This window comes from Plecotus auritus (genome assembly GCF_963455305.1).
Source record: "Plecotus auritus genome assembly, chromosome: 9".
Lineage (NCBI taxonomy): Eukaryota > Metazoa > Chordata > Mammalia > Chiroptera > Vespertilionidae > Plecotus > Plecotus auritus.
In genome coordinates, this window is record NC_137783.1 from 111080293 (window position 1) to 111099102 (window position 18810).

General features: G+C 37.6%; 1 protein-coding gene across 3 annotated transcripts in view; it reads left to right on the forward strand.

The window, feature by feature from the left end:
• Positions 1–18810, forward strand: part of FCHSD2 (FCH and double SH3 domains 2) — a 228672-nt gene that overhangs the window by 112239 nt on the left and 97623 nt on the right. For all 3 annotated transcript variants that reach the window (XM_080688538.1, XM_080688539.1, XM_080688540.1), the window contains 3 exons: positions 5291–5424; positions 10104–10158; positions 11023–11151. In XM_080688538.1, coding sequence (XP_080544664.1) covers positions 5291–5424; positions 10104–10158; positions 11023–11151 — 318 coding nt within the window. The remainder of the gene's footprint in view (positions 1–5290; positions 5425–10103; positions 10159–11022; positions 11152–18810) is intronic.

Consider the following 18810-nt stretch of genomic DNA (forward strand, 5'->3'; position numbering starts at 1 on the left):
CATTTTTGGAAATAGAGTTATAAAAATAGAGATTATCATGATACCTAAGAAGTAATTAAATTTTTCTTATGGAATTATCAATACTTTAGAAAATATTAAGGTAATTATTTAAGAATATAATGTTTCAGAAGCCATCCAATATTTTTATTCTAATTGTCATTTGGATTTTCAGAACTTTTGTACAAACAAAAAGCAACAAAAACTAATCTTCCTTTTTGTCAAAGCATAATATCAATATGTTAAGTGTATGTTGTGTGTATATAAAATTTTAATCTCTTTCGAGCAGTCAGATAATATCAGTTGATCTTAACAGACGTTATAAGAATGCATTTGTTTTATCTTTGATCAAAGATCTTTTTTAAAACTAACATGGTGAATAAATTATATAACCACTGACTAAACAGTGCTTTTGATTTTAAAGAAAATATTTTGTATGTGTGTATATATATATCCATTTGTGCATGCTGAGAAAAGACAGAAAATGAATACTATTGTAATTTCCTAACCGGCAATACCATGTTTCAAATAGCCAGTTCACTCAACAAATCTAATTGAATTACTGGAATGTTCCACCTTTTTCACTATCAGAATATTTTGAAAGAGTTTACCTCTTTTACTTTTTTTCTTCCATCAGTAGAATAGTCTCTGACCTGAATGTAACCAACATTCCTTAGCAAAGAATGTTTGGTAAGATTTGACAAGCCCTTATATGTGAATTAACTTGTTTTATATTATAGCTGATAATCATGTTTATGTTTCATGTAAGCAATTGTTAAAAATTAGGTACATATTAGGCATAACTGTCAGGACTCTGAGATAATAAATGACACAAACCAACTTCAAACTGGCTTAAGCCAAGATGAAAATGTATTCGCTTATAAATTTCAACATGGATGGAATCCAGGTGGGGTGGATCCAGGTACTCAAATAATGATATTAGAATTTAGTTTTTCTTCCCATCCATTAGTTCTGCTTTTTCCAATGGCTTCATTCTTTAGCAACTCTCTCCACAAGGTGGTCCCCAAAGTGCCAGATTTTAAAATCTTATAGCTAGCCATCCCATGTTTTCCATTTTCCTAGTAGTTCCAACAAAACTACCAGAATTGAAACTCATTGGGTTATCTTGGCTCACAGCCCACCCACTCCAGTCAGGAGTTACAATCCTCATATAAACTACATGGACTAAAAATGGGGAGAGAGATTCTCCAAAGGAAAATGGAGATGGGTTCCCAAAGAAACATTCACAAACAAAAGCAACAGATGGCCACTGCAATTGGCTTCTCCAATTGTACCTCCCAAACTTTATGAAAACTAACTCCATATAGGAACAACTAAACCATCTCCATATTCTTTTTCTTTTTTCTTCTCGGCTGGCTACCACTAGTGCTAGGCCTGAGGCCACTTAGCAGGACTTAGGAGCACACAGAGGCCAGATGCTGCTAATTTGGGAGATTTTGTATGGCAAAGCCACTAGTAATAGCGTGGGTGGGCCCACAAGTTGGGTGGGGCAGGGTCTGAGGGAATCACCAGGTTGGGGTGAACATTGTAAGCCAAGTTGATGGAGACTCAGATACGGGGCCTGCCTGCTGGCTCTGTGGAGTTAGGGCTCAGAAAAGGAGCAATGGCCTCTTCCAGCACTGCTGTCTGGAAGAAAGCTGCCCCTTAGCCCTTGCCCTGAAGCCAGACAATTACATTCTTCCCCTGGTGCCTTAGGAGCTGCTGCCCTAGCACTGGAACTCAGAGCAAGTGAGTCTGGGCCCTTTAAGAGGAACTGCCTGGGACTCCAGCCAACCTTTGTCTGCCTCAGCCTCAATCCCCACTGGCTTTTACAGCTAGAAGTTATAGGGACTTTTCTTCCTGGCACTGGAACTTTTCCCCAGGTTGGAGGTTCTGATGTGGGGCCCCTGGGACCCTTCGCTTCTTAGCGGAGGACCTCTGAAGTTGATATTTCTTCTGATTTTTAACCACTACACCTGGTATGGGACCAGCCCATTCTGTATCCTGCTCCTTCTACCCATCTTGATGTGGCTTTTTCTTTATATTCTTAGTTGTAGGACTTCTGTTCAGCCATATTTCAGGTGTTCTGAATGATGGTTGTTCCGTAATTTAGTTGTAATTTTGATGTAATTATGGAGGTTCCTAGTATCGTGTTAACCTATGCCTCCATCTTGACTGAAACTCCTCATATTTCTATACAACCTTTTATGCTTATTTTTTATTTCTGAATGAATTTTTCATTTATGCTACTTTATTTCATCATACCTCAGTTTAATCATACCAATAATCTGCAGTAAAAGTTAAATTTGTTCTTTTAAGTTATTTTTTTAGGGTAAATTTTCAGTAGTCATAAAAATGACTACTGGGTCAGAGAACCTATTAGTTTGTAGGACTTGGATGTATTGGCCCAAGTTACTTTTATTTTTATTTCTGCTTTCAAGTTATTAGCAAGTCCACCTGTCCTATCTCCATCTATCTCTCTATCTATACTCTTTCTGTGTCATACTCAGAGGTCATACTTTTAAAAATTTTTTTACTACGATCTAAATTATAATATCCAAGTTTGTCATCATTTTATACGATCCCTTAGCCTTAATGTAAACTTATACACTCAATTCTGTCTGCTCAGTGCTGATAACTCTTGGGGGAGAGCTGGGCTTTTCTTAACATAGGCAACATTAAGCTTCTTTTTAAGTATATAACTTAGTCCACCCCAGAAAAATGGGTTCCCACAGACGAAATTTATTTTAGAAGTTGGAAAGAAAACCATAGGTAATCTTTTCCTTTGCAAATTAAGTTTGATGACTTTTTTAAAATAAGTATTTTTGGTATTTTGCTACATAGAGAGCACTTTTCTTTGAAGAAGAACCCTAATTACTCTGACTTGAAATAGTTCACTTGGGTGATGGAGAACATTTGGTTGTAGGGGAAGAAAGGATTATTACAAGCGATCTCTTCATTGTAAACATAGGCTATCTCTAGTAGTTTAATAACTAGTATCTTAGAAACATATGTAAAGGGGAAAAAGCAAGTAGTAATAAAATCAAACAGAGTTTTATAAGAGTTTTGAGAATCTTTGAAGATATTAACTATCACAGTGCATCTGATACTGTGGTACATATAGAAAATAGTAGCCTTTTGGGTGGCATTGTTCAATAATATTTATGTAAGTTTCAAGTGTACAGTTCTTTGGTGCATCATTTGCATATTGCATTGTGTGCTCACCATCCAAAGTCTAGTCTCCTGTCACCATATATTTGATCTCCTTTACCCTCTTCAAACAGCCTCTTCCCCTCTGGTAGCCACCATACTCTTGTCTGTGTCTATGAGTTTATTTTATTTGTTCATTTGTTGAACATATGAGTGAAATCATATGGTTCTTGTACTGTTCTTTCTAGCTTATTTCACTTAGCATGATACTCTCAAAATCCATCCATATTATCTCAAATGTTGGTATTTTATCCTTTGTTATGGCTGAGTATATCCCATTATACATATGTACCATATCTGGTTTATCCAGTCATCCATCGAAGGACACTTAGGTTGTTTCCACGTATTATCTACTGTGAATAATGCTGCAGTGAACATAGGGTTACATATATCTTTACAAATAAATATTTTCAAATTTTTTCAGGTAGATACCCAAAGAAGAGATTGTTGGGTCATATGATAGCTCTAATTAATAGCCTTTTATACGGTCGATGAAAATGAATTAAGTAATCTTCATTAGATGTTTAGTCACCCATGACTGAGGAGAGCTGTCTTGTTCTTCAAAGGATTGGAAGTAAGGAGTGGCTGTGTGTGTGTGTGCACACGCGCATGTGTGTGTGCGTGCACATATGTGCTCATGTATAGGTACCCATGGTATTCAAGTTGTGTGGATATACTGAGACCCTATCCACATGGTTGTAGTCCCCTGGAAAACCTTTGACCTACTATGTTTAGTTTCCTGTCAAAATAGATTAGCAGACCCTTTCATTGCGTATATATCACTATAGGACTCTTGGGCTTCCCTTCATTGATTAGTTTTTCTGAGACCAAGCTTATTTGGATGAACATTATAGACATATATGCCTTACTCCTGATTCCTCTTTTAAATAATTGATTTCATTTTCCCATGAAACACAATTGTATCTTTCAGACCATGCTCCAGTTTGTGTTCTTAATATCTAATTGTAGCCATGGAGCACTCTCTCAGCTCTTCACACCTACAAACATGGCATTATTGGAATGTTTATACTTCTCTCTGGGATTGTCAGGTTGTCATGGTATTATTTATTAAGCAAGAGTTTTGTTATGTGATAAGAACTTAAAATTAAGGAGAAAGAAAGATTTTTCTGCAAGATAAAAAACCTTACTATTTAAGTATATCTGTACAATGAAATATTATTCACTCATTTAAAGTGTAGAAGCATTAATGCTTGGTATTACATAGATGAACCCTAAAAACATTATGCTAAGTGAAAGAAGTGAGGCATATAAGGCCATATATTTTATGATCCCATTGATATGAAATGTCCGGAATAAGAAATTCATAGAAACAGAAAGTAGATTAGTGGTTGCAGGGGCTATGGTAAAGGGAAATGAGGAGTTACTTGTAAATGTATCGAGTTTTTTTGTTGTTGTTGTTGGTTTTTTTTGTGTTTTTTTTTTGTCGTTTAAAATGTTCTGGAATTAGATAGTGATAATGGTTTTACATCCTTGTGGATATACTAAAAACCACTGCATTATACACTTTAAAAAGGTGAGTTATGTATTAAATAAATGATATGTCAACATTTTTAAAAGCTTACTATTTTAAGATAAAGTATCTCTATATTAGACCTTAAAAACGCTGTTATCACAAAACTGGAGTAGATACCATAATAGGTTACATGGTAAATGATATAATTACTTCCTCACTGTATGACTTAGGGTAAAGTATTTAACCTATTTGTATCCCCATCTTAAAATGGGACTAATAATATGAATAATTTTATCACTGAGTTGTTTCAAGGACTAAATGTAAAAATGCCCATAAAGTGCTAAGCATAATGCATTGTCAGTCATCAGCCCTCAGAGGTTATTTTCCAGGACAAAGTTGTTTAGCAAACTGTGACACTGTATCATACATTACTTGAAGTGGGAGTGTCAGCTGTTCACTGGATTTTGATTTGCAATTTGAAGGAGACCAGGAGTGCTGATTCTTCTCCTGGGTTTCCATCCTAAGGGGATAGTGCATAGTCCTTGGGACAAACTAAATTTATGTAAGCCTGAAAATAAAATCATAATAATTGAACTCTTTATTTTACAGTGTGTGGACCAGTTGACAAAGATCCAAACTGAATTACAAGAGACAGTGAAAGATTTAGCTAAAGGCAAAAAGAAGTACTTTGAGACTGAACAGATGGCACATGCAGTACGAGAGAAAGCTGACATCGAGGCAAAGTATGTTTTAGCATTTGTGAAAAAGTAATTATGCAAATAAATGTTATTTTTGCCAATCCTTTGTTTTCTATTAATACTGGGCATAGACTCCTGCTTAGGTTATGTTGGTTTCATCTGACCTATAAGTGTACTTCAGATCAAAATTTTCTTTTATATTAGCTGATTTTACTTAAAATAATATAGCGAAATGAGAAGATTTGATTAGTCAGTTTTTACATTAAATTAAAGAAGATGAATATTGTATTGAAATCTTAGCAAAAGTCTAGTTAAAGTTGGTATGGTGTCTGAATGTGAGGGTTTCAGAGCCTTATTTTTCTCATGCTAGACTCTAAGTCAGTTGTAGTTGGAAATCCCTGGTCCTCAGCATGTCATTGAGGGAGGGACCATGGACACATCACGTGAACAAGGACACTGACCTCATTGTAGAGACCCTGCCTCTGGCACAGTTTTCCTCTTCTGTGAAATTCTAATATATATATATATATATATATATATATATATATATATACTTTTTTTTATGTCTGCTTCAGAAACTTTGTGAATTTTACATCCGTATTTGTGATTTACAAATTCATTCTTTTGAGAATAATTAGGAAAAGAAGGAATTGGCATTTGGTAATAGCAAGAGCTAATGGAGCAAGCAGTAGAGTTGCAATGACAACTTGAGAAAACATACGCTTTTAAGAAAAAATAAGCCTGTATCCTAGAATGGGACTCTGAAGAGGAGAGCTAAGACTCCCATTCAGTGCTCACTGTTGCAAAATCTAGGGGTCTGAACTCCGAGTCATGAAATCAGAAAGGCTATGAACACTTGTACAGACTAGTAAGGTGTGAGGGGTGTCTTCCTAATATGTTTTTATCTGCAAGAAATTAAACGATCTCGTAAGTATCTTGTGAAAATTTAAGGACTCCTGAGAAGTATATGTACTACCAAGGGATGGTAATTGAATATTCATAAAGTACTTAATGTTACTGGGAAATATATTTACTATATACTGTTTCCCTGATTAAATGTATCGTCTTTATTATTTTATTTTTGTCAGCATACAAATATTTCCTGTAGAGGGAATGAACCCATCTTCCCAACAAGAACCAAAATTTTGTAGATCAAGTGATCTCCATTAGGAATATCCTGTTACGGAACTTGTTTGTTAAAACTCTCAGGGATTCTAGAACAAAGAGTTGACTCATTTGTAGCACATACAGAAATACCTACTTTAGGCAGGGCCTACAGGGTGAAAATGAGGACAGTTAAGGGCTGTTCCTGAGAAGTGTGGGTTTGACAGAGTCAAATGGTCACAGATGCTGATCGAAAGGAACTGCCTTCTGACATGGCCCAAATTCAAAGGGGGATACAAATTGGACATTTTAGTTCAGAGTGTAACTTTTCTGGAAAATTAACTGCAGAATAAGAAATGCCTTTTCATCTTTACTCACTTACTACTTGTTTATTGAATAATTACTTTATATTGGGTGCTATGGGTACAGATATGAGTAAGATTAAATTTTGTGCCCTGAAGAAGTTTAAAGCCTATAATTAAAGACAGATATATTTAAAAGTGATTTTATGATTTGTTTATTCCCAGTAAACTTGAAGAAACTAAGTACCTAAAGTCACTTACCTAGTAACTAATTTATTTGTAGTAGTTGTCCTATATAATAAAAGGCTAATATGCAAATCGACCAAACGGCAGAACGACTGGTTGCTATGATGCGCACTGACCAAGAAGGGGGGCAGACGCTCTCACAGGGGGAGTACTGCTCAGCCAGAAGCTGGGCTCACAGGGGCAGTGGTGGTAGCCTCTCCCGCCTCCATGGCAGTGCTAAAGATGTCCAACTGCCCTAACCGGTTTGGCTCAGTGGATAGAGCATCGGCCTGTGGACTGAAAGGTCCCAGCTTTGATTCCGGTCAAGGGCATGTACCTTGGTTGCAGCCACATCCCCAGTAGGAGGTGTACAGGAGGCAGCTGATCGATGTTTCTCTCTCATCGATGTTTCTAACTCTCTATCCCTCTCCCTTCCTCTCTGTAAAAAATCAATAAAATATATTTTTTTTTTAAAAAAAAGATGTCCAACTGACGGCTCCCGGTCTGCAAGAGGGGCACAAGCCGGGCTGAGAGACCCTCCCCATCCCCCACCCCCACCCCCAGTACACGAATTACATGCACCAGGCCTCTAGTATGATAATACATAAGCATGGAAAGTAGATTCATTTTGCCTAATGTAAAAGAAAATCTTTATAGAAGTGATGTTTGGACAGAGTCTTAGAGAATGAATATGATTTTTCTAAGTAAAGATGAGAAGGAAGATAAGAAATGGGGACGTGAAAACTGGACTAGATGTAATTTGATAAATGATTTGACTGTTGGTGAGATGTGCACTTTAGGAGAGATATGCACCTCAAAGGAAGAGGGATACCATTTGAAGGCAAAGGTGAGTTCCGATTTGGATATGAAGGTTCTACAAAATCTAGGGACCATTGGTGTGAATGTATTTGTCAGGGAGTCATATAACTCACTCTCAGATGAGAATCGGGGGGTTAATTGCCTTTCAGATGATAGGTATAGAGATGAAATCATATATAAAATGAGATGAAAGGTTGAGTTGGAACCCTAAGTGATGTTAACATTTGGAAGGTTGATGAGGAAGAGTTCATTATATATATCTTATTTGTTCTAGATAGTAATCATTGAGGACAGGGACTGTATTATTCTATCGATTACCTACTTTAGTACCATACAAGAATTATAGCAGGGTTCATAAATGAAGCAGAAGCCAGAAACTTAAAATCTTGTATTGGAAAATCCAAGTGCAACTCAGACTATCTGGATAATGGCCTCAAAAAAAGGATAATTGAGAACCCCCCAAAACAGTCTTTCTTAAACCTGAATGGGCCCTCTCAAATTTTAAAGTGTGTGGCCTTTGCTTTTCTAGAAAAAAATGAATACGAATATAATTGATAAAAACCAAACCCCCATGAAGTATGAATATGGCAAGGTAGAAAATAGCAGGAATATCTTGGACCCAATTTTTTTTTTAACAGTGGGGAAGTAGTTGAATGCATATGTGTATATCCTTAAATGTTTCTTATTAGAAAAGTGAGAGGCTGCTTTTGCTATCCTCGTCGCATTTGTTCTGCAGGGACTGGCATGCCCTGTGGTCTGCACTTCATATTATGGCACAGCTGCCAACACATGTGTTGAATTCTCCATGGCAATCACCATGACACTACAGTCAAGACAAACTTTGCAGCTTCAAAATTCACTGATTGTAGGAGTATTAATTGTTTCTTAGCAGTTGTCTATTGACTTTCTTCTTGTTATCTCTGGTTGTTTGGGTAAAGCCAACATATTTTTACTACTAATTGTTAGATTATGGTTCCCCTCCCATACTAAAAGGGATTGAGGGAAATCATGACACCAGATTGGGAGAAAACAAAATACAACAAAACCCATATAGGGCAACATAAACTGATGAACAAAAGCAGATCCAGAGACAGGGAAGCATCGATCAGACAGTCAAACCTCAGAGGGAAGGTAGGGGATGGCGGGGGTAAGGGGGAGAGATCAACCAAAGGACTTGTATGCATGCATATAAGCTTAACCAATGGACACAGACACCAGGGGGTTGAGAGCATGAGTGGGGGGAGTGGAGGGGGTAGTAGGGGAATAAGGACACATGTAATATCTTAATCAATAAAGAAAAATTATATATATATATGCACACACAACACACACATAATAAATAAAAGCAAAAAGTTGGAAACAATCCAACTGTTCATGAATAGGAGATTATAAAATAAAGTATTGCACATCCATGCACTAATAAAAAAAAAAACATATAGGGCAGAGAATCCAGGTACTTTCTCATTGTGTTGCAAGTACTATATTAAGAGTGAAGAGGGCACACAGGCAGGCACCCAAACAAGAACTTTTAATGTGAGAAATAATGGGATTAAGGACTTGCTCGAGTCTGGTCACTATCATACTGTAGATTGCATCGTGGCATTGTTGCAGCCTATCACACAGTGCCCTGAAAGCCACTAATCTTTGCCTCCATAGGTTGGTTATTCCTGGGTTTAAGCTTCCTTGTAGGAACTAAAGTATGAGTAATTGTAAAATATGGGAATTACCTATAGTTTGATGACTCTTGTTTTCTATGAAATACCATTATATTGGACTTATCTAGTTGATTTTTTTGTCATTCAGGATATTTTATTTTATTAATCTCAGTATTTCCTGTTTCACCGTAATATTACATTCTTCCTGTAGTAAAATAAAGGAAAATAATCACTGATCTTGGTTTTCCATTTTTTTAGTTCTCTTTTAAAATAGTGTTGTGGAGCCGAAACCGGTTTGGCTCAGTGGATAGAGCGTCGGCCTGCGGACTGAAGGGTCCCGGGTTCGATTCTGGTCAAGGGCATGTACCTTGGTTGCGGGCACATCCCCAGTGGGAGGTGTGCAGGAGGCAGCTGATCGATGTTTCTCTCTCATCGATGTTTCTAACTCTCTATCCCTCTCCCTTCCTCTCTGTAAAATATCAATAAAATATATTTAAAAAATAAAATAGTGTTGTGGAAAGGGGTAACTTTTTAAAAAATTTAGTAGTTATAATATTTAATCACTTTATGTTAAAATTTGATAATTTTATTAACCATACTTTTCTGTTTTTTATAACAGATCTAAACTTAGTCTTTTCCAATCAAGAATCAGTTTACAGAAGGCAAGTGTGAAGGTAAGTTTTTGAAAACTGTATTTCACAATTGAGAGACCTTAAAAAAAAATAAAAGAATTGTGTCTTTTGATGATGGAGGTCAATTATTTTCAACTAATTTAGGGAAGTGTTTTAAAGTCATTAACTTGGGGAAAAACTTTCCTTCCCAGTTCAGTGGGGTGGGAGCGGATTTCACCCAGGTGTCAACACTTTGGACAGTGTTTGCTTCTCGAGATTGCTTTACAGATAGGTTTCTGTACTTGATCTGCTTAGGTATCCTTGTTTTTAATTCTTAGCACAGGAGACTTAGTCCACGGGCTTTAGAAAGCTCTCTAAAATCCATTTCATTGATATGTACACCCTGAGCAGAAATTCTGGGCCTCGTGCAAGTGTTTTTTTTTTCTGTGGGACCCTTAGGGGTGAAGTACTTGATAGGTAAGCTTAGTGGCCTGGCTTTGGCTGCCAGGCTCCCATCGGGCATGCAGTTCTTCTGGCACATTAGTAGTGTTGAATTTTTAAAAACTATTTTCTAACTCCAACAGAATTACTCATGTCTTTGACAATAATAATAAGGTACTTAATTTGGGAACCTTTATTTTCCTATTTGGATAACACACACAAAATACTTTAAAGTTCTCTAAAAAGCTTTGGAAGTATGTTAAGTATAAATAACAAATATTTGAAAAACACTCTTACCATATGCAACAGTTCTAGGTACTGTTTACTTATTTCCTCAATAGTGTTGAACAGTTTTGTATGCATATAAATGTTTCTGCACGTGACCTTTACTCTTGTTGAGGAGCCATTAATTGCCAACTAAGAGAGGTAATGTTTTGCACTGTAATACCAGTTTGCACTGATTTTTGTTCTTGTATTATGTTTTAGTTAAAAGCCCGGCGATCTGAGTGTAATTCCAAAGCTACCCACGCAAGGAATGATTATCTTCTTACATTAGCAGCAGCAAATGCACACCAGGATCGCTACTATCAAACAGATTTGGTTAACATTATGAAGGTAAAACAGCCTTAATATCTGTGGTAATTTGGTTTCATTAAAGACAAAAATAACTGACAAATTGGGTGTTCAATACATGGGATTGAGTCTGTAGAATAGCATCCAGGCTACTTTGCATTTTGTTGGAATATACTTGATATTGTTTGGGTAATCTCTGTTTTAGGTAATTCTGAATTAATTTTTAGTGTAAGAACATGTTTAAAGCCAAATCATAGTAAAGGATTGTATTATTCCCTAGTAGCAGTAGATATTTACTGTATAAAGGTTATTAATATATAAAATAAGATTATTTTTTTAAAGTTATATTTTTAAAAATTCTATAACTTTTCATTGCTAGGTAAACTTGAACATCACTATTTTATGGTTTTTGAGGTACCTATGGGAAAACAAGAAAAAGTGTCTAGTAGTTATGTGACAAAATACCTCTGCCCTAAGTATCACTCTGAAATGTAGATAGGTTGGATTACAGTTTTTTGTGTGCCCAAACTTGATCTTGGTCTGTCCCTGTTTATACACTATTTGTATCTTTGACTTGCACTGACGTTAAGGAAAGGGAGTGGAAGAGAAGAAAACTTTTTTTAACTGGCCACCAAGTTTCCCCTTATTGCTGGCAGACAAGTTTTGCTTTGAATTATATCTCATTCTCTTTTGTCTTCTCAAGAACCCAAACATTTGATTACTCTTTTTCTTATATTTTCAACCCATCCTCTCAAATGAATTGTCCTTAATGATTATCAAATACATTGCTTTCATTGAATTGTTTGCTTTATGAATCCAAAGTGTTGAGAATGGGGATGCAACATGAGTGGGCACTCTTTTTTCTAACAGTGACTCTGGGACAAATAAACTCTGTCCAGAAACCACAAGCTCTTTCCTTGAGAATAGAGACAGGACATTTCCTGGGACCTTGAGGGAAAAATGGGAGTGGTAGAGAGAATCAAACTGGACTAAGAAGTATCCTGTTGCAAGTTTTTTAATGACTTTTTTTTTCACCGCCTGAATTACGCTTTTCCTAGCTTCTATCTTTTTCTGACCTGCTGGTTATAATACAGGTGGTGAGAGAGACAAGGGATCATTTTGAACTTTGCATGCATTTTCCCATGAAATGTACCTAGAGCAGCCATGGGCAAACTACAGCCTGCGGGCCGGATTCGGCCCGTTCGGCTGTTCTATCCGGCCCGAGGAGCCAAAAGAGCGGAGGGTTCTCTTGCTCTCCCCTCTGCTCCTTTACTTTGAATTTATATTAGTTCACACAAACACTCCATCCATGCTTTTGTTCCGGCCCTCCAGTCCAGTTTAAGAACCCATTGTGGCCCTCGAGTCAAAAAGTTTGCCCACCCCTGACCTAGAGGTTAGGCATTTTAGTATCTTATTGGGTGCTTTAGTATCTTACATAGTGCTTCAGACTTACAAGGACCAACTGGAGATTTAGCCTCCCATTATAACATGGTTCAAACAACCTATTTATTAAAGACTAGAGGCCTGGTGCATGAATTCATGCACAGGTGGGGACTGGCCGGGGGGAGGGGCTGCAGGTGGTTGGTGTGCCGGCCCTCCCCCTGGTCAAACTCCCGGTCAAGGGGACAATTTGCATATTAGCCTTTTATTATATCGTACAGTTTTCACTTAAGATTATGATTTTCTGTATCCTTTTACTATTAAATCAAAGCTGTTAACTGTATTTTTCCTTTTTGAATACTTTAAAATGAACATTATATTAGTTTAAGCAAAAACAAAATCTTTATGTTTCTTTAAATTGAATCTACAGCCAAAAAAGTTATCTTACTTAAAATTATATGTATGGCCTTTGATAAACCAGGAAAGAAAGGTACAGTATTATTTTAGGTATTTGCTCTCTGCCCAAAAAAAAAAAAAAAAAAAAAAGGTTAATGAGCCCAGTCTGCTCTCATGCATGTATGTATTTGATCAGCATTTGGGTAGGTTTTGCTTCACATTACTCATTCCATGAAATGTTATAGGGTACTGAAGTGATAAAAATAGAGGCAGTTCTTATTCCTAAAAAATAAGAAAGTATATCTTAATTTTCATGTTGTACATGTTAATTCATTTTCTTTCTCATGCTAATTCTATAGTCTGCAGTATTGGAAAACTCCCATTAATCATGCTGTTAGCCTCTTAGTAAGTTTCTGTCATTGAAGTGAAAGTGGCCCTTTAGTGCCTTTCTTGAAAATGTCTAGTTTTTGAATTGTTGTTAAGGTTATAGTGCCCTAGCTAGAATCTTTTTAAAAAAATTTATGTGAATAGCTTGGACACCCAAGATTTGATTCATTAATTTAATCATACACATTTAATATTTATGTATAGTATGGTAGCTACTGGACTAGACTTTGGGAAGAAGCAAAGATGAGTAAGACACTCTCCTTATCCTCAAAGAGCTCAATCTGAGAGAGATAGAAATGATTACCAATTAGAATAATCAAATCACTTACAGCTAGAGGACCTTGGTTAGTAATAATAATAGCTATCTTTCTTTTTATAATGCTTGATGTCACCCCGGAATTATCTTAATCACTTTAGGCATATTATCCTATCTCGTTTTCCTGATTAGAGTTCATAATAAATTATTTAAATAACACTCTAGCTTATAAGTGAAATGAAATGAAATCCCAACTCTAGATGAACTCAGATAGCCTCTTTGTATCTGCATCTAAGTAGCTAAATACTACTGAAGAAGATCTTTCGACAACAGATTCATGATCATAAATTAATGTGGAACCCATCTCAAATGGACCCTTAACCTTGCTCAGATTTCCTACTATATTTCCCTAGTTAACTTTCCCTCCTATTTGTAACAGTTACTTCAACTTTTTTCCTTCTCTTCAAACCTCAAACTTACCCTTTCTTTCACATGTAGCATGTGGTCTTTCTTCCTAATCTATAATAATAAAAGCATAATATGCTAATTAGACCGGACAGCCAAACAACCTTCTGGACGTCATTCCAGATGTCCTTCCGATGAAGCCTTGGCGGTGGCGGGGGGCCAAGGCAGAGGCAGTTAGGGGCGATCAGGCAGGCAGGTGGGCGAACGGTTAAGGGCAATCAGGCAGGCAGGTAGGAGAGTGGTTAGGAGCCAGAGGTCCTGGATTGAGAGAGGGATGTCCGACTGGCATTTTAAACCCAATCCTCCCTGCAGGATTGGGCCTAAACTGGCAGTCAGACATCCCCCAAGGGGTCCCTGATTGCGAGAGGGTGCAGGCCGAGCTGAGGGACACCCTCCCCCACCCCCACCCCCCGTGCATGAATTTCGTGCACCAGGACTCTAGTTTACAGAGAAAATAGAAGCCATTAAAAGGGAGAACTCCATTATTGTCTCATTACCGCCTCCATCTGTGTTCAAGACTCTGAAGAGTCACAATAGCAGTTATTATTTTCAAAGATGATCTTTTGAATAATGTCTCGTCCCCTCCTGCCCTCTCAGAATAAAAACAATTGACAATTCTATTTTCTCCTTATCTTTCTTTATTTTTAGGCTACCAGTTGATGAGAATCTAGTGATGATGGCCCTCATTAGGTCTGTCTTTTGTGTTGCGCTTCCCTAATCTGGATTAATTGCCCTCCTGTGTCCAACGCAATGCAGTTATTCTGAGGTCTTCCTTTGCCTCTTTCCTCTGTTGGCTCTTCAGTGTTCTGTATCATGTGTTCTTTTCTCTTGGTTTACTCTATTTTGAGTAATATCTCCAGTACTTTCTTGAGAGAGTTAACATGAGAGCTAAGTTTTTGAGATACTATGTTAATGAAAATTGTAATTATTTTGTGTTAATACTTGGGTATAGAATTAAAGATTGAAAACCATTTTTATTCAGATGTTTAAGTCAATACTCTGTTGTTTTCTTGTTTCCTGTGTAGGTATTGAGAATCCAGAGCCATCTGGTTCTTGATTCTTTGCATCTGATCAATTTTTTTTAGAAGCTTATGAAATATCCTCAGTATGCCCTTTGATTCTTGTATTAATTCTCCCTTTTTTTCTTTTTCTGAAACTCCTGTTATTAAGATGTGGGATATCGTGGCCTAATTCTTTATATTTCTTTTTTCTCTTATTTTCCTTCTTTGTCATTATGCACTACTGTCTTGGAGACTTCAACTTTATGGTGCAATTCTTCGTAAGTGTTTTAGGTTTTGTCTACATGGTTTTAATATTCAGTTGTTCCTTTTTGTTTCTTGAATATTCCTTTTGTATATAAAGCAGGTGTTTGTGCTTTATCTTCTCTTTTTAATTCTGATAGTATCAATAAAGGGATTTATTTTAAAAATTTCCTTCTCCCTGCATAATCTCTGTTTTAGACTGTTTTTAGCAACTTTGAGCTTCATAATAGGGTGGTCTGGTGGGCCTTTGTAGGAAAAACCCTAATGTCAGTATCCTTAAATCTCTCCTCTTAGACTGGTCAAACCCCCTCTTTTCTCCCTTCATTGCTTCTTCAGATCTCCTCTTGTGTCATTCTCTGAGGAAGACTCCCATTGAGCTCCTTAACCTGGTTATATCTCCCACACAGTCCAATGATCTAATAAATTGAAGTGCTTAACACAGTTGTAGTTTTATGTGTATCTGTGTGGTTATGTGACAGATACCTTATCTCCCACTTAACTATACATATTCCATGTGAACAATGATTGTGTCTGTCATTTGAGAATTTATTCTAGCTACCTTGTATAATGTGTGTTAAATGTCTTTAATATTATTGAATGAATGAATGAACGAATAACGAAACTTATTTTAATCTTCACAGGATGAATTATTCCCATTTTACAAATGAGGAAATTATGACAAAGCCTGGATTTAACTCTGGCAGGTCTCTGCCATCAGAGCCAGTGCCATTATATGAACTCTTTATATGAACAAGCTTGTCAGACCTATTTCCTCTTCCCTTTTTAAATGGGGAATAATTCAGCACTATTTTGTCTCCTTTGGATTCTGTGAGGAGCAAATGAAGTAATTAACAAGTCAAATTCTATTGATATTTTAAATAAATTGTGTGTTTTTTTAGGGTTGGGGGAAGAGTGTAGAAGAGGCCTTAAATGCTTGGGAGTGTGAGTAGAGCAACTGTTTAGATATCTAACTTGTTAGGTACTTTTAAATATGTTATTTCCTTTATTTAAATACATTATTTTATTTAGTTTTCATGATAACTTTTAAGCTAAATACTAGCCCTGTTTTTATACAGATCAGATAGCAGACATTTAGTGAGATTCAGCTGATATGTGTAATAGCCAGGACTTACGTCCAGGTCTCTGTGACTTTAAAGCCTGTGTTCTTTCCTAGATATCACGCTGTGTTCTTTTCATAGCACTTCAGTTTTCTTGATAGTAAAAGATAGTGTAATAAGCAGTAGTATAAAGTGAATGTCAGTGAGAAACCAAGATGGCAGCATAGGTAAACACCTGAAATTGCTGCCTCACACAACCACTTCAAAACTACAACTAAAAGACAAAATGGACATCATCCAGAACCACAGGAAGGCTGGCTGAGTGGAAATTCTACAACTAGAAGGAAAGATAAAAGCACACTGACACGGAAGTAAAGTGCAGAGGTATGGAGGCGTGCGCACGCGCGGAAAGGGCTGGCAACTGAGTACACGGTAGTCTTTGTCAATCGGGTGGGAGACACAAGCTCCCGACTGCTCTGAACTCCAGTTCTGGGCGAGACTCTGGGGACCCAGACTCATACGGGGAGAAACTGGACTGTCTGGCATCTGGCAGAACTCAAGGGCAGATTTCTCTCAGAGGTGCTTGCAGCGATTACCATGGAACACTGAGACCCGGGGACTCTTAGGGCAGGGCAAAGGATCAGCCATAGCTGTTTGCTCCACCCTGTTGATACCCTGAGACCTTGCCCCACCCAAGCTGTGTGCAGAGGCTTTTGCATATGAATGGCCTGGCCCTTTGCAATTTAAAATTACCTAACAAACTGCAGCTGGATCAGAGAGCCCCAGAACTTCCAAAAGAAGGCCCAAGGCCCCACAGCAGCTTGCATTGCTTCACAGCTGGGCCTCATCTGGGCACCTCCAAACCCCAAACAAAGAAGAGGAATCTGCAGATCTCTCCATAGCTCGCTGGGTGGCCTCAGGCAGAGGCTAAATTAGCACTTCCTTGGAGATCCAAGAGCCAGTGTACCCAGTGGTCAGAGTGGGACCATCCAGATTACAACTTGTCAGATCCATAAGGGACACACTCAGGGGGCAGACTCAGGGAGCACCAAAGCCCAACTAAAGTAAGTCTTGCCCCATAAGGGTGTCTCTAGCACAGAAGTACTCCCATCATAGACACAACTGATTCTCACAGCCAATTGGCCTGGAGGTCAATTCCTCCCAGTGATACCAAAAACAATCAAGGCTTAACTACAACAAGACTGTGCACACAGCCCACAAAGAGGTGCACCAAGAGTGTCCACCTCAGATAACTCGGGAGGCTGAGCCACTGGGCCCTATAGGACATCTAGCACACAAAGCCACTCTGTCAACACAGGGAAGCAGCCAAAATGCAGAGACAAAGAAGTAGGTCACAAATGACAGAAATGGAGGAAAGCAAACTACTGGATATGGAGTTTAAAACCATGGTTATAAGGTTTTTCAAGAATTTTCTAGAAACCGCCGATAAACTTAGCGAGACCTTAGAGGATATGAAAAAAGACCAACTAGAAATTAAACATATACTGACTGAAATAAAAAATATTATACAGAGATCCAACAGCAGACTAGAGGATCGCAAGAATCAAGTCAAGGATTTGCAATATGAAGAAGCAAAAAACACCCAACCGGAAAAGCAAGAGGAAAAAAGAGTCCAAAAATATGAAGATAGTGTAAGGAGCCTCTGGGACAACTTCAAGCGTACCAACATCCGAATTATGGGGGTGCCAGAAGAAGAGAGAGAGCAAGATATTGAAAACCTATTTGAAGAAATAATGACAGAAAACTTCCCCCACCTGGTGAAAGAAATAGACTTATAAGTCCAGGAAGCACAGAGAACCCCAAACAAGAGGTATTCAAAGAGGACCACACCAAGACACATCATAATTAAAATGCCAAGAGCAAAAGACAAAGAAAGAATATTAAAAGCAGCAAGAGAAAAACAGTTAATTACCTACAAGGGAGCACCCATACAACTGTCAGCTGATTTATCAACAGAAACTATGCAGGCCAGAAGGGAGTGGCAAGAAATATTCAAAATGATGAATAGCAAGATCCTACAATCAAGATTACTCTACCCAGCAAAGCTATCATTCAGAATTGAAGGTCAGATAAAGAGCTTTACAGATAAGGAAAAGCTAAAGGAGTTCATCACCGCCAAACCAGTATTATATAAAATGCTGAAAGGTATTCTTTAAGAAGAAGAAGAAAAAGGTAAAGATAAAAATTATGAACAACAAATACATATCTATCAACAAGTGAATCTAAGAATCAAGTGAATAAAAAACCTGATGAATAAAAAAAACTGGTGAATATAATAGAATCAGGGGCATAGAAAGGGACTGGACTGACAATTCTTGGGGGGAAAGGGGTGTGGGGGGTGCGGGAAGAGACTGGACAAAAATCGTACACCTATGGATGAGGACTGGGGGTGGTTAGGGCAGAGGGTGGGGTGGGAACCCGGTAGAGGGGAGCTATGGGGGGAGAGGGGGAAGGGGAACAACTGTAATAATCTGAA